This window comes from Toxorhynchites rutilus, chromosome 3, assembly GCF_029784135.1.
Source record: "Toxorhynchites rutilus septentrionalis strain SRP chromosome 3, ASM2978413v1, whole genome shotgun sequence".
NCBI classification, from domain to species: Eukaryota; Metazoa; Arthropoda; class Insecta; order Diptera; family Culicidae; genus Toxorhynchites; species Toxorhynchites rutilus.
Window position 1 is genome coordinate 286,162,348 of NC_073746.1, and position 16,875 is coordinate 286,179,222.

Below are 16,875 nucleotides of genomic sequence, written 5' to 3' on the forward strand. Positions count from 1 at the left end.
AAATCGATGTACCTGTGGAGATCCGCTTTGCAAATATACATGCAAGTCGGGGGTATTTTTATTCCCACTGAGCTGTATTTCCCTAACACGGACTTCAAAATTAATGTGTCTGGGGGAATCCGCTTTGCAAATATATGCAAGTCGGGGGTATTTTTTGGTGTTGAGTACTGTTGTATTCGCCGCTTGTCGTTGTGCATACTCTGAGAAGCCTGGGAAAATCGTCATTTCAGATACTAGAGGTGAATGAACTTTCGCGGTTCGAGAACTACGTAAACATGAGATGTGCAATAATTTCAGAGGGAAATGTAAAATACAATGATCGTTTGACAATTCTTCCGTTCACATATTTTGGTAGTCCTAGGAATCCTATCATACGTAAAAGTACGTTCATCAAATTTATTTGTAACGAACCTTGCAAAATTATGCAAATCCTGCTGAAGCGGGTGGCAGTCATCAATGTTTTTCACGGGAAGAAAAAGTTTCATGTCATCAGCGTATATGAGAACTTTTGCGTTAGTCAAAAAATGATAGTAATTCATTCATAACCATGACAAATAGAATAGGTCCCAAATGACTATCTTGCGGAACTGCGGAATGGACACCAAAGGACCTAGATGCGTCGTTGTGCACTTTTGCGTATTGTGTTCTGCTCTCTAGGTACGTCTTAATCTGTTCGAACATTTTTCCGTGAATGCCGAAATCAGTTACCGCGCGCATTATGCTGTTTATTCCTACCACATCGAAAGCCTGACTCATGTCTGTGTAAATACAGTCCATTTGATACCCTTTGGATATATAATCAATGACGGTGGAAGACAATTCGGTTCGCCACAACAGACTTTTCTTTTAGGAATCCATGCTGTGTTTCTGAATTCTTTTGTGTTTTTATTTGAGAGCATGAATGAGAGCCGATGAAAGCCATTTCGGATACGGGGTTCTCAATCTCGAGCGGTCCTTGTTGAAAGGAGCAAACCTTGCGAAAACGGTGAACAACACAAAATACAACGGCATAACGTTGAAGTACAGTAGTAGAAGAAGTCCGCAGTGAAAAACATCTAGTGAATTAGGAATTTCGAACATTAGTGCGGCGTGTTGCTTATGTGTATCCTCATTACGTTCGTAGTCATCTGAGGGTATGAATATATCGCTCCACGAGACATCCCTTAGTGCTGCTTTAACCAACGCCACGTCTAAAATTAACAGAATTTTCCTACGGAGCGTAATTTTTGAATTAGAGCCAGGTTAAGCCAAACCGAGCCTGCGACAGAGAAAAAAAATCAATAACTTTGTCATTGTTGGAACTTGAACATATGCGTAGGATTTTTGTCGTAGAAATGTGTCTTTCATTAAGGGTGCCAAATCAGAAGACAGGTCACGTTTTTATGAAAAAAGTGAACGTTAATAACTATTTTTGCCGCGAACGGATTTTGACGATTTACATACCAAACGAATCGGAAATTCCCTAACATTTGCTTGTTATGCTATATATTACAGTCCCCTGGTGTGTAAATAGTTTAAAGTGATGAAAACTAGAAGCATTTTCATTTTCTCATACATTTGCTCTGCTCATTTGTGAGCTTCCCTACCCCTGTCGTCAATAACGAGCAACTAATCGGCGAGCAACGAAGGGGAATGATTTAAAGTCTCCGTGAACAAAGAACGAAAAGAAATATTAGTTCTCGAATCTTGAGCTGTGGATGCGACCAAATTACTTACTCGCTGTATGTGTGCGTAACTGTGTTTCATAACCCGTATGTACAAATAGCATCTTCGCTACGCTGAAACGCCATTTACATCTGCTCTCGTGTGCATTTGTCCTGTCGCGATGCAACAATCACCTAATATGTTGATACTATAATGAACGACTGCGAATGATGCAGCCGCGATAATAAATATGAACAAAGAGGGAGGTAGCGGAAGAGGAGTATTTGCGCTGGGGCATGATTAATGGATCTCTGTTGAGGCAAATATTCAAACTTTTTCTTTATTCCAAGTAGTTAACATCGCTTGTTTTCCGTCATCATGAGGGCTTCGTTGGTGCCTTTGACAATGCATCAATGCAACGAACTGACGCTATGGCGAAGCAGGCGTTGAGGTTGTGCGCCACATAATTATTTGAGGAATACCAAGCTAAACCATAGTGAATGTGTCGTGCTGGAATATTGTGAGTTATTTGGGTTTGCGTGTCAATCGCAAAACCACCTTCAACAAGGTTGGCATTTGCGCTAATCTTAATAATCATAATGAAGCAATTTTCGCAAATTTTCAAAGCAAATTTTCGAGGCTAATGAGAATAACAGATTGAATTTTTTTTTATCCAGTCACCAAGAAAGTAAATGTCGTTCTAGAGTTTTGTATGTGATTGGGTTTCGCCTGCCGATAGCAAAACTTTCTCCACTAAGGATAACAGCTGCGTTTATCTCGAGCATGAGTAATGCAACTTTTTTCGAGGCCAGTAATATTAACGGAAGCGTTTCTTTTGATAATAGCGCAAAATGATGAGACGGGCGATACCACTGAGACAATACTAATAACATGTAGCATTGCCATTGTTGTAGTTTCCATGCGGTGCCACAGAAAGATTGATGTAGCTATGAGATGTGGTGCAACAAGTGTATAATCGTCTGTAGTCGAGTGTATGTTAATTACGAAAAAGGCCAACGGAATAGCGTTCGAAGTAAATTTTCAATGCATTGACATGAAACAAAGTGCGACATGCGATCAGCTTGTGTATTGTTCTGCGAGAGCAAGAATGAATCATCAATCAACTATCGTCAACTGATTCTACAACAAAAACATTTCAGGGGACCATACCATTCCACAAAACAGTTATTTCCAAAACTTCGCCGCATTATAAAATAATGTCCGAAGTTATTAACAAGCGACTTGAATAAAGTAACAGTTCTACGTCAAAAATGTGTAATTTTTTTAATCAAATATGATCCTCGATCACCTTCTGGAAAAATTCGGATTTTTTTATATGAGAATGATATTTTATGGCTTTAAGGGGATGAATCAAAAATTAAATTCTTCTTTTATATTCAAAAAACGAAAAATATGTGTATAAAAAACAAATAAATAAACTATTTTTTACTATTCACTCACGGGACGCGACACGGAACTAGGACACAACACTTATAATCCTTACAAACATTAAAAGGGTTAAAATTACCTTTTTCGTCGACCGGTTTCGGGCTCGATGTTGCCCATCTACTGGACGGTGTCCGACTGGTTACGATGGAGCACTAACACATTCATACGGTTATCAGTACTTGTCGAAGATATATTTTGCTGAGTTATCAGCTTCGTCAGATGGAAGAGTTGAGATGATATTGGTGCATCTTCTTCATTCATAAGTGGGGAATCGCTGGTTGAGATGTACATTGATTCCCATGCATTAAAATGTGTGTTGCCTTCTCCCAATCTACGCAGTGGGCTTGAGTTAAAGCATGTACTGCCACACTTGATTCGTTGGCTCGTTCATTATCCACCGCATTCTTGTGTTCCCGTAGGTGGATTTTGAATTTCCGACGAGTTTGACCGATGTATACACTAGTACAGTCTTTGCAGGGAATCTGATAGATCCCTGATTTTTCATCCGGTGGAATTCTATCTTTCAGGTTGCACAAAAGGTCTTTCAGGGTGCTCTCACTTTTGTACACCACATGAAATCCGTGTTTCCGAAGTGTAGACTGGACTGCGTTGGTTATTTTGGGATAGTACGGTAGGCTGATCCTTTTGTGTTGTTCCTTCTCAGGCTCTAATGTTGTTGTTTTTTCTCAATTTCTTCTTCTCGTGTTTCCGAAGGATTTTCTCCACAAAACATCTCTCGTACCCATTCAGCTCTGCAGCATGGTAGATTCTATTTTTCTCCACTATGTAATCATCTCTCTCCATTGGTATGTTGAAGAGACGATACACCATGGAGTGGAAAGATTAGAGTCGGAGGTTATATATCTATCCGTAGACGTTGGTTTACGGTATATCCCAAACTTTAGCCGATTATCTTCCTTCCGGGTAATGTACAGGTCCAGAAAAGGAAGTGTACCGTCTTTTTCTTTTTCGACGGTAAACTTAATCGTCCTATGTCGGGAATTCAACAACTCCAACGTCTGCTTCAAGTAGCGTTCTTTCACAACTGCGAAGATGTCATCTACATAGCGTCTCCACATTCGAGGAAAGAATTTTTCTTTCACCAACTCTGTTTCAAAATCTTTCATGAAAACCTCCGCCAAGAGTGGCGATAGCTTGCTACCCATACTGAGACCGAACGTTTGCTTGTAGAAGTTTTCCCTGAACGAAAAGAAGTTTTGATTCATACAGGTTTTCGTTACCAAAAGATATGCTTCGATCTGATTGGGTGGTACGCGTTTCCGTTCCAGATGTCTGCGAAACTATCTACCTCCTCTGTTACTGGCACGTTCGGAAAAAGAGCTGTAAAATGATGGATGGCAAAATTCAATCCCTTGTTCAATAGATCCAGCTCAGTTCTAGCGGACGGTGCGGACGAAAGGTTGATAACAAAATTGTCGATGTTTTGTGGAGATCGTTTTACCTTCTATGGCGCCTGCGTCAGAGCGAGATGTTGTAGTTTTTTGTGATGCCTTTCATTCGTTCTCCTTACACGTCCCTGGAGATTACGACTTATTTTGCACATCACTGTTTGCCAACAATCTTTGTTCCCCTCCACACACCGATGAACAATACACTCTACAGCACTGTGGTAAACAACTTGTTTCAACAGCTGTAGGTGCAATGAATACAACTGTTCTTCGACAATGGACAGCGCTTTATGTATGCACCTTATTTCTTCGGCCAGCCAAAGTTTTAATGTTTGTAAGGATTATAAGTGTTGTGTCCTAGTTCCGTGTAGCGTCTCGTGAGTGAATAGTGATAAATGTCCTTACGTTAGCACAACCAAATATAAGTGAAACTATTTTTTCATTCGATTATATACAGGATTCGATTGAATACAGTGAACAGAAATCGGAGACTGTATATAATTGAGTCCGTGCTCCCGTGGCCGCGTGGTTAGCGTCAAACCTAACATGCTGGGAGGATTTTTTCGTCAAAAAAAATTTCCTTCGTCTTGTACTGTGGTCAGGCGTATTCTAGAGCTTTCCACTCAGAATGCTTTCAAGGCGTGTTATTTGGCATAGAACTCTCAACTAAGTACTAATGAAAATGAAGCATCCTTTATGAATCTCTATTTTTTATCAAAAGTCATCTGTTATACCTTGTGTATGCTGCAAACAATTTTCAATTTTGTGATTTTGTGATTTTGTGATTTTTTAAGATAATTTTCAAGTTAAACTTCGAAAAAATCGATCCAACTTGCCCCGGTGTACCTAATGTTTATTTTTTGCCACTCATTAGCATTTGCGGAACCCATCTAACGAGAAACCTTTTCCATGTGATTTGTTAAGGCTGCTAACAAAATGTGCTATTTTAGGCATATATTTGTTTCAGCCAAGAATGAATATATTTGTAAGTCATGAGCATGAGCAATGCTGGGTCACTGAATAACCATCTGAATACAGCATTGTCTTGACAAAATTGAAACCCAGTTTGTTCCACACTGTAATGAAATCTTTCTATTTTCCAGGACGGTCTGTTATCGAAGCGGCAATCAATGGCACGCGACAGCTGCTTACCAATATGTAACTGATATTACCAGTGAACTAAGCGTAAAACTGGAAACCAACATCATCGAATGTATACATTCACGATCATCATATCAATCCTTACGGGATCTACATGATGCAATCGTACTGAAGTTGAAGTATTTGGGAGTTTGTTCAACAAGCGAGTCAAAGAGTGAGGGACAGAGTGTGCGAGTGAAGCGCTAACAAGAAAGCAATCTAGCCTCTGCGTATTTAGCCTGATGCTACTGTCGGAGTGGACACCACATTGGAATTGTTAGCATTATCCCCAAAGTTAAAACTGCCCAAGGTCCGATCGTTTGTGTAACCCAGGCGAAACTTCACGATTGGAAACAGAGTGTCTACCCTTTCGCAACGGATGCTGTTATATTTATTACTTTTAAGGGATTATTTATTTATTTATTTTGTATTTATTCGCTTTCGATACGTCCTATTATTCCTACTGTTGAGTGAGACATTTTGTTCACCATAAAATCGCTAACGTTAAAGAGTCGAGATTAGCAAGCAAAGCTGAAATCTGGCGTCCACAAGTAAGGCCCACTGAAAAAAGCAATTGAGCTTAATGTCTACGAAAAAAATGCATCCGCCAGCTGTGATACACTCGACCGGACAGAGTGGAGGCAAAGGTAGTTTACTTCCCACTGTGGGAGGAGGCAAAATCACCAGGGATCGTCAGAATGTGGAGAACATTGTTCCGTCCCCGAAGGGATACTCCGGCAACGGTGACGCGCAGGCAAATAACCACAATGCCACGAATCAAAACAGTGGCGGGAAGAAGATGAGCAATAAGGCCTCCGTTGTGTCATCAAACAGCTGCAAAACACAAGCGGGCTCAACCATGTCCGCAATGGCAACGCTAAACAGCAATCGACGCAAAAATCACCGCCTGAATTCGCCAGGTAGGAAGGCCCAAGATCAGCAGCAAATTTTCAACAGTTTGAAGGCATGGAATGTAAAATTCACTTCAAGCACGTCGTCCAAAGCATCTGCTCTGGAGAAGCGCGAATTCAGTCCGGTTGGATCCACCAACGCTGAAGGTGGGTCGAAGAATGAAACTGGCCGAACTAGCACTGAATGTGTTACGGGAGGTGGCCTGAGCAGCGTTGGCAGCAATACTAGCAGTAATAGTAGCATTATAAGTAATAGTATTATTAGTACCACTAGCAGTTTGAAGAATAAGAAACAGTCACTGCAGATGATGTCCTCGGCCACGGCGACGTCACAAATTGTGAAGGAAACAAGCGTAGCCGGAAAAGCGCAAGTGTTGAAGAAGAAGGAAGACGTCGAAAGCAATAGCAGTCAGAGCACATACAATGTTGATCTGAAAACAGGGGACAGCAGTGCACCAGTTATATTATGTGAATCTGTGGGGAAAATCGGTGCTGGACAGACAGCGACGACGACCGTTAAGGGCGACAGGAAGGTGAGTTACCATGTTTTTCTTTTTGTTGTTTATGGAGAATTTGACACATGATGAGAGTTTCATTGAAATACGTTTTGCTTATGAGTTATTCTTCAATCTCAGTAATCTGTCTTTTTTTTTGAGTTAATGCTTCGGCGTTGCAACTGTCAGTTTGTTTAAAACCCAGTCTCAGAATGGCAGGATCGTGTTAACAGCAGAAAAAGGATATCCGACTTCACAGGACAAATCGTTCCTTCTAACATTTCATTCATCGATGTTTTGCAAACCAGACAAGCGCTTCAGACGGTCGCGAAGAAGTTTAATCACACATCCATTTGTTCCCTCTTCTCCCTCTCTCTTCAAGCCGACAAATGCTGGTGGAGGCTTCAGTGCAAATCACCGCAATTTGGCAGTGACCAGTAGTTCATCATTGCTTTTACCATCATCAACGGCCGGTGCTCCAGCATCGTTATCAAGTCCGTTCACATCGCATTCATTATCGACAAATTTGGTGTCTTCGTCGTCGCCATCTCCTACCGTACCGATCTCGTCCCCAGTAAGTAATTCAAAGTTCGGAAATGTTCGACAATCGAACGTGGGTAAAGTGCTCCTTCCAAATGTGAACCCTCTTACTGGTACATCGTTGGATCCCCTTGTTTTGCTGCAGGGCAAGCTAAGAAACTCATTGAAGCTGGATAGCTTCGTAACAACGCCTCAGACTCATCACATCTCTCATCATCATTCCGCTAACTCGCATCTTCAGGGACGGGGGCAGCAGCAGCAGCAGAATGGTCAACAGGCACCACCCACCACTCCGCCACATTACAGTTTGGATTTTTTACATTACGTTGGCATGCGAATGTCTAATGCTAATTGCACAAGCCAGGCTGGCAATCCATCAACTACATCTGGTTCCACTATTTATCGCAGCAGCCCTCATTTTACCTATAATCATTTCAATCAACAGTTGCATCAACCGCAAATAATGCATCAACAACCGCAACAGCAGTCGCATCAACATAACCAGAGGCAATACACTAATTACTATAACTCTGACGATTTGTTGATCACGACGTCCGGAGGGGGTGAGCAGGTATACGCAAATTTCAACATGACGGACCGTTTGATGAATGGCAACAATGTGAGCTCTAGCGGAAACTGCGGTAGTGCGAATGAAACTTGCATAGCCTATTGTTATTCTCAGAATCATCAACATTTGCATCATCCTAACCACCCAACGCATCAGCATGCGTACTCTAATGGTGCACATCAGAGCTACCATCAAAACAACAATTACCAATCGCACAATCGAAACTACGGTCGGAACGGGCAAAATGGTCAGCACAATGGAAAGTAAGTTGTGGAATGCTTTTATATGATAACTGAATTATATGGTCAATCTTTCATTCTATCTTTTAAAGTGGTAACTCAACTAATGGTAATAGGAGGGCGTGGAATAACAATTGGCACAACGGTAAACATGGTAAACATAACGGTAAAGGACCCGGATTCTTTCGGAGAAACCATCAGTTCTACAATAATAATCACCACACCAATGGCAATCATCACTACGATTATCAGACGGATCATGTACGAAATCTAGTTTATATCAGAGGTAGCCACGATAGAGATCAAACAGCACCGCCACCGGTAGAACAGGAAAATATCAGTCGATCCCCTACGCCAAGTCCACAATCCGTAAGCCCCGCTATCGATGTAGTCGAGACGAGTCAAGTTGGATCCAACGGTAATACTCCTATGCATGACGAGAAATCCGACAGCGGAATCGAGGAAGTAGTCAGAAATCTCAAAAAATCAGGTGTAGTTCCCAGTTCATCCTCGTCCTCATCCTCGATGGTGTCAATACCATCGACCGACTCTTCCGCAGTATCGTCGTCCGTTTCGCAAAATCTCAGCCTCGACCTGAACTGTATTAACGGGCAAGGATATGAATCCGATTCTTCACATTCCTCTAGTTACAACAGCCACGTCTACCGCCACCGGAAGTATGCCAACGGTGGCCATGTTTATCGTTCTTCCTCGTCCACTTCTTCCGGTGTTTCTTCGACAGCTACTTATCCGCCCCTCAATTCATCATCCTCGACGGATGCACCAACGACATCATCTTCTCAGGTGACGGATTTTTTCCTACGAAGCCAAAGTTACCACGGCTCACATCAGAATTTAGAGTCCACAAGTGGCAACGCTAGTCCGAATCTGCCCGATTCGCCCATTGGAACGCCACGGTCGATGGTTGCAAATCAACCCTTGCCAATGTTCAGCGAATTGTTCACGGGAAAGCACCGTTCCCACCAACAACAGCAGCAGCAACAGCATCAGACGATTAACTATATATGCAATAACTCGTTGGAACTTCACACCGCTGCGAGTGGGAACTCGCCGTTGTCAACCAGTAACCACAACACCAGTAGCAGTAATCACAGCTACAGTGGTGCTCCGCCGTCCACGGTGCCGCCCAACGAGACCTACTCGATGCAGAGCGGACATCCGAAGAGACAGTAAGTTTTGCTATTGCTTGTTTTCATTATAATATTCGTTTTTATGATTTTGGCATTATGACATTGGTTAAATTACAGAAATGACATTGGTTAAATTACAGAAAAATAATTTCCCCAAGTTCCCCAAAAATCATACCTGTTGTCGCACTCAATGCAAAGCTTCCAATGGAAACCTTTGCCGGTCCAGTTAGAAATCGAAAGTCGATAACTGGACTTCAGCCTGGTTCAATGCCAATGGATGTATCAGAAAAAAGAGATCATCGAATTTTGGCCTCAAAATTTTTTTTCGAAAACTCAGATTTTCTCTTGTCCCCCCTTGGGTGATTTTTCGGTTTTCAAAAAACTCCAACTTTGAGAGCTGTGCGAGAATCAACATTTTTAATCAAGGTCACTTTGAAAATTCGAAATGGTAATTTTCATTGGCACTCTAATGTCCATAGTATAATTTCGGTCGTGCTTTAACATTTTTGTTTTTCGAGTTTTTCTAACTCAGAGCCAGTTTTTTGTCTGATAAACTCCTTAACGTGATTCGAAACCGTCTGAGCCTTTCATTAGGCTGGGAAAGATTCTGAAATGGAAATGTTATGAATTAATTCGTTCCTCGTTCTTTCCTTGTTATGAAATTAAAATGGCACTGATGGATTGCAGATGCTCAGATTTTCTAGAAAAATCATCAAATCCATAATTCTAGAAAAATCATCAAAAATCGAACGGAATACAATTTTGCATTCTGAAATCTGTTCAACACAAATCCAAACGAGTTGCAATTTGAAATTGATGACATTAAGAGGGGCCCTACGCTGGAAGGTCGAATAATAACGAATTTTCGTGAATTTTTTCTGATGTCGGAGTTGAAATTGGATATTGGTACATTTTGGTGATTGGTTAAGGTATATTTGAAGATGTTTTTTTGTTTTTAAGTTGCCGTTATAGTGTTTATAATGCTGTTGGCAGCTGGACGCGTGGATTCTCTCTCTAAAACTGGTGGTACGTTTTCCTCAGAATCTAGTGGACCGATTTTGTTGAAATTTTTATCAGCATGCAAAAATTAATTATGTAAATTATTACGTGTTGAGCGAAGAAAATTCTTCCGACCTGCACTGGCTCACTCATGTTTTAGAGCTTATCCTCCAGAATACATGCAAGACGTGTTATTTGGCATAAGAAATCTCAATCAAGTATTAATAAAAATGACGCTAATTAGTACGCCATTCAAGAAGATAATCTTCAGACACAGCTGCACGATACAAAGGAAAAATGGAACATAGATATTGCACACAGTGGTGCAATTTTGTTCGGCGTCGATTTTCATGCCGTCTGGCGGAGAGTGCTTCTGTATTTTTGCACCACATAATTTCTGTATCTGTACTGGGGTGTGAAAATTTTGAAAACGAGTGCGTTACGTTTGGGGTACAAGCATTTGAGCATTAATATCTCTATGTCGGCTGAACTACGTAGTATGACAACCACTTTCGAAAGATAAAAGGTGTATTATTGATGTTTGTTACTTATTACCCCAAACATTTTCTTCCATAGCTCAAAAACTGTTTTTAAATAAATCTGTTGAAATCACAAAAATCTATTAAATAGCTTCAAGTCCATTTTCGACGGTTGATTGTTTCTGTTTTACTACCGTGTGGAACGGGTGTGCCATTTTTTTCACCTCAGGATACATTCTCAGAATATGCACGATGTAAGTATAGTGCAGAGCTTATACTAAAAGGCAGACGCAAAGCAGAAGAGACACATTAAATAGGACGTGTCATGTCGTTTTTCGTACCGTTATGTGGAGATTGGTGGTGAATGATTTAATCACACGTACGAATTGCTAATTTCAAGAATGAATCATGAATCACCCATCTTCGATTGCTTCCACAAAACCATACAATCCCATTTTTTTCAGGACTTTGTACTCGTCTTAAGAGTTATTTTGAAGATTTGGATGCATCCTATTTTTTCTATATTATAGAGACTTTCAACATTTTGGCTGGTTCATTCAAACTTCCATTTTTTGGAAGAATGCCGGAAGTGAACTTGAGCGTGAAATGTACGGTATGTTACCACTACGCCAGATCGCCTCCACACGATGCATTCTCAAATTAAATTCGAAGGAATCAAAAGCGAATTGATTTTTATAATCTTTCGCTGGGAGAGAGCTTCTGTGAATTCAGGAACGGGTTCGGATTTATTGGTGTAATGATGATGATGTTTCGAATTATAGAGACTTTCTAAGACTCAGACTATCTAAGTTAATTCTCCTTTAGCCTCAAAAAAGGCCAATTAATGAAACACTCGGCCTTGAGAAAGACCATTTGGAAGGTTCCGTTGCCACTGCCATCGGACAGATGCATCGTGGATGACTTAATGGCGACTTTTTTTCGATCGATCAACATTTTTTTGTGAACTCGAACGTTGTTTCTGGATTAGAAGTGGCACCAAAGTGCAGCGCCTTTCAAGCCGGGTGTTAACCCCTTACCGTAAGTAAGTTTTGCTATTGCTTGTTTTCATTATAATATTCGTTTTTATGATTTTGGCATTATGACATTGGTTAAATTACAGAAATGACATTGGTTAAATTACAGAAAAATAATTTCCCCAAGTTCCCCAAAAATCATACCTGTTGTCGCACTCAATGCAAAGTTTCCAATGGAAACCTTTGCCGGTCCAGTTAGAAATCGAAAGTCGATAACTGGACTTCAGCCTGGTTCAATGCCAATGGATGTATCAGAAAAAAGAGATCATCGAATTTTGGCCTAAAAATTTTTTTTCGAAAACTCAGATTTTCTCTTGTCCCCCCTTGGGTGATTTTTCGGTTTTCAAAAAACTCCAACTTTGAGAGCTGTGCGGGAATGATATCCCCGTCCGGGATATCTTAGGTAGCCGTGATCCTGATCTTCTGCTTCATCTATACCTGTTCCTCAGGAACGCCGATGTCAACGTTTAATGATTTTTCCTTCGTTGTGTCCCTGTTTCGTATCCCTCCTATTCGATCTATAAACTTTTACTTAGTCGCGGCAATACATACACACACTCTTTACAGATACACGGGCCAAAGGTTGTGCAGTCCACTGATGATTCAACAAAAGCCAAAGATTGTACCGCTCATGACAACTCTACACGAGCTGATGATTGCGCCGGCTAGTGACCATTCTATCCTGGATTCCTCGAGAAGACGCACCACGCTAGATATGGGGTACAGACAAGGGGGGCGTTGCTGATTAATGGTCAGCTGCATCCCAATAGGAAGTATCCCGTGTCGGGCACAGGTACAGATCATTGAAGACAGCAACATCACAATTACGAAAACACTTGTAATACTAACCTCGAGCCAACCGCGAGTAATCGGTTACATATTACTAACATAGTTATAAGGCAAACATTGTCGAAATATTGAACTCCCGGCCCCGTCAGGTTGACGCCATATGAGCCTTAATAAAAATATATATTTTGGATAAAAAAAAAAAACCCCTTACCGTACGATTTAATTTCCAACAACAGGGCCCAAACACGTGCACAGTGAGTCGTTTCGATACTCTGCTGAGTGTGTATCTTACTTACGATCATAGCAGTTCCGCATCATCACACGCATGAAGCATGTATCCTTTTCACATCGATAGACGACGAGTGAGGTTCGATGTTGTACGTTCTGGCACAGTCTAATCGCCACGAGTGTGGTTCGACGTTATACTTGAAGGGGTTAGGAACGTATTTTTTAGCGATAAGAGTTACGTTCTTCGGTGAATATTTTAAAGATGAAAATTCCGTCTGGAAAAGGTTGAGTACCGCTGGTTTAACAATAATGAAGCGATGATGATAAATTTGATTCAGATGATAGAGAACATGCAAAGCCACCGATTTTTTTTAAATCAGACAATTGGAAGCAGCTACTATCTCAAACTATCACTGACGTATACATTTGATACGTTTGAACAGAGCTTTGAAGGCAAAACTATCAAATAAGAGAATAAATACGACAATTTAATTTTATAGCATGACAATGCCAGACCACATGTTCATGGATTTGTCCCGAATTATCTAGAAATGTCGAACTTTCAGGTTTTATCTCATTCACCATATTAGATTCTTTTCGGTATGTGACGTTTTCCTTTTCCAAGGAACGGTTTGAATTTTATTAAAAAAAACCAAATTTGGCCCGAAAACCGAATCGTGGACTTCAACCAGTGTTGAATCCATGTATTGCCTGAAAGATGAGCCTAAGTTTTGGTATTCGATGGAGTGCACTTTAAATAAATTAGCAGTAAGTGCTGTCTTTTTGTAAAAAAAATCCGTCATACCATACCAATATACCATACCAATATAATTTTTTCTGCCATTTTCATTTGTCTTTCCAATTTTAAAATCAAGCCAATATTTCAAAATCTTAGCTAGTAGAAACTTCCTGGGTGCAAACGGGGAATTATTGATCTCTATATGAACAACACTTTTCTTAATAAATGAAATCAGCTCACATTTTAACGGACGCAACTTCGATGAAATGCTTTGCGCTTTTCGCCGACGTATTGATGAAAGCTTTATTGAAAGTAATTAATGAGGAAGACATAATTTCTTTTCAATATGTGGAAATCCGTACCTATCTCAATAATAGCATAACGTTTTCATTATTCAAGAAGCTGAAAAATGTAACTCCGGCTGACAATCGCCGGCCGTCAAAATGTTAGTAAAGGCTGATTTTGTTTGGTTTTCAACGATAAAACAAAAAACATGTTTTGAACAGAGCATTGGTTTTGATAATAAAATTCGATGACTTGTAAATATGTTTGTTTGTAAGACTTTCCATAAACAAATGACAATAAAAACCTCACAACTTTAAATATGACTTTTGATACGAACAACCCGTGATCTGTCAAAAACACTGCACTGAAAAACCCAAAGCAAAATCACCCGTTATATATGAGGAAATTATTAGCGAATTCGTTTTTAAAACTGAATTAGTGCCAAACTGACTTCTGTAATAAAAAAACGTTTTCGGTTTCACGAATGGGGTGGTTTGTTGGTGTGCGTTATATAGTCTGATTTGTTTATATTTGCGACGACAAATGTACAGTGTCGACGTCTGGTGGCGATATTAGTGCTTGGGAGGTAAATTATTCTCTATCAGATCAGAAGGACCTAGTGCAGTGTAAAAATATAAAAGTTTGAATAAAAAATTTTACTTCATATTGTTTGATTACCTAACACATGTGGTTCTGACTCTCACTTAACCATTTGTCGATGCTTTTCCTGTTTATTCCACAAATAATTACTATTATAATATGAAATCATCATTAGACACAGTTTTCGTTCAATATGTTTCTGCGATATCGGAAAAAACCTTTTATTTCAATAAATATTCGATACGTCAAAGTAAATTTTAATCCATAATTTTGATTTTGAAAGCAGGTTTATTCTACCTGAATATCCGTCATTATTTTCGCCTCCCATTAAAAGCACACGTAGCTTAATGCCAATAATACAAAAGCAAAAGCAGCAGGTTTTCTATTTTCATAGTCTTTATTTTTAGATTTTCCAAAACAATACTCGGAACTTGACAGTTCAGTATAGTTGTATTGGTGTACCCGAGTGCCAACCCGTGAAACATCTCAGTGCGAAACTAACAGCTTTCGGGGCGAACTAGTGCGACACTGAGTGCGAAACTGAGGGAATAAAAAAACGTTTTGACAGCAGTTAGTTTGGTACTGGGGTTGAAACTGAACAAAAACGCGTTCGCATGGAAATTATGATATTGTTGAGTGCTGATTCAAAGAAAAGTGACAAATTAACGTAGAATATAGCTCCAATTAGGTTTACAGAATTTTATAACTCCAGAAACATACTGATCTCTCAATCTCAATTATCATTAAAACGATTTCATTTTGATTCTAGCTACTCCGGACGCCAATCGCCATCAACCTCCTGTTCCAGTTCCCAAAAAGCGCCATTATCGACGGGCTTGAGTAGTCATACAGCAGAAACCGCTTCTAGTCAACACCAGCAGCATCAGTCATCTCAGAATGAGCAGCTACAGCTCAGTCCAATTCTTCATATCAATCGCAAAAACCAGACAGCCTGGGGTCAAAACCGATCCGACACAACGATGCCCATATCGACAGCATCGTCGGGAATAGTACCGGATGTTGTCATGCAAGCAGCACCCACCGCACTGCCGCCTCCTACTGCCCACCCGATGAGCTTCCCAAACGATACAAGCAACATTCACACACCCGCCGATAGATTCCTCGCGCGATCCCACCAGGTGGAGCTCAGAGTTCCATCGCAGGAGATAGCCCCAAAAGGATGCAAGTGGGCATCGCTGTCGACCGCGATTTGGGACAAGTTTGCGGCCGCACAACAAACGGAGCAAAAGTTCATCCAAAAAATCCATCTTTGGAGATATCTCTTCATGTGTATTCGGAAAGTGTTCCCCCGGTTAGGGCTATATCTGGTCGGCAGTACTATGTCCGGTTTCGCTTCGGACAGCTCCGATGTGGATATGTGCCTGATCAGTCGAGCCAATGTCGTTCCGTACGATATGCGGGGAGAAGCTCTCTACCAGCTGGGCCAGATAAAGAATTACTTCATGAATATTCCCATATACTTCGAGGAATTTAGCCTCATCCAGGCGAAAGTGCCTATACTGAGGTTCCGGGATAGGGCAAACCTGATCGTGGTGGATTTGAATTACAACAATTGCGTTGGCATCCGGAACACTCACCTCCTGCATTGTTACTCTCAAAGTAAGTCATCCGTTTATCAGAATGATTTAGAATTATTGACGAATTTGTCTTTTTATTTCACCAGTGGACTGGCGCCTCCGTCCGTTGGTGCTAGTTGTCAAATTGTGGGCTCAACACCACAACATAAATGATGCGAAGAATATGACGATCTCGAGCTATTCGTTGGTATTGATGGTAATACATTTTCTTCAGTTCGGGGTTGGACCTCCGATCTTGCCCTGTTTGCATGCGATGTTTCCGGATAAATTTGCGGTAAGTGTACAATAGAAAAACGTAAGTAGGCTTTCGAATGCAGGTTCATTATTTATCGTTACAGCGCATGTCTGATATTAGCAACCTAGACATGATGGAAGAGATGGAGCCGTACAAGAACGATAACAATATGTCGTTGGGTGAACTTTTTCTGCAGTTTCTGGAGTACTATGCCAACTTTGAGTATGTATTTCTTGTAATAGTAATTCTTTGTTCGGATAAAACATTACAATCTATGTTGGGCCCAAATTTCAATTATTATATAAAACTAACTATACGCTGCGCGTGCGTACATACATTCAGTC

General features: G+C 40.6%; 1 protein-coding gene across 4 annotated transcripts in view; it reads left to right on the plus strand.

Annotated features, from left to right (window-relative positions):
* Positions 1-16,875, plus strand: part of LOC129775758 (poly(A) RNA polymerase gld-2 homolog B-like) — a 38,793-nt gene that overhangs the window by 7,011 nt on the left and 14,907 nt on the right. For 3 of the 4 annotated variants that reach the window (XM_055780832.1, XM_055780834.1, XM_055780835.1), the window contains 6 exons: positions 5,606-7,086; positions 7,430-8,418; positions 8,487-9,584; positions 15,468-16,318; positions 16,383-16,570; positions 16,635-16,753. In XM_055780832.1, coding sequence (XP_055636807.1) covers positions 6,226-7,086; positions 7,430-8,418; positions 8,487-9,584; positions 15,468-16,318; positions 16,383-16,570; positions 16,635-16,753 — 4,106 coding nt within the window. In that variant the 5' untranslated portion in view covers positions 5,606-6,225. The remainder of the gene's footprint in view (positions 1-5,605; positions 7,087-7,429; positions 8,419-8,486; positions 9,585-15,467; positions 16,319-16,382; positions 16,571-16,634; positions 16,754-16,875) is intronic. The other variant, XM_055780836.1, reaches the window with a different exon arrangement.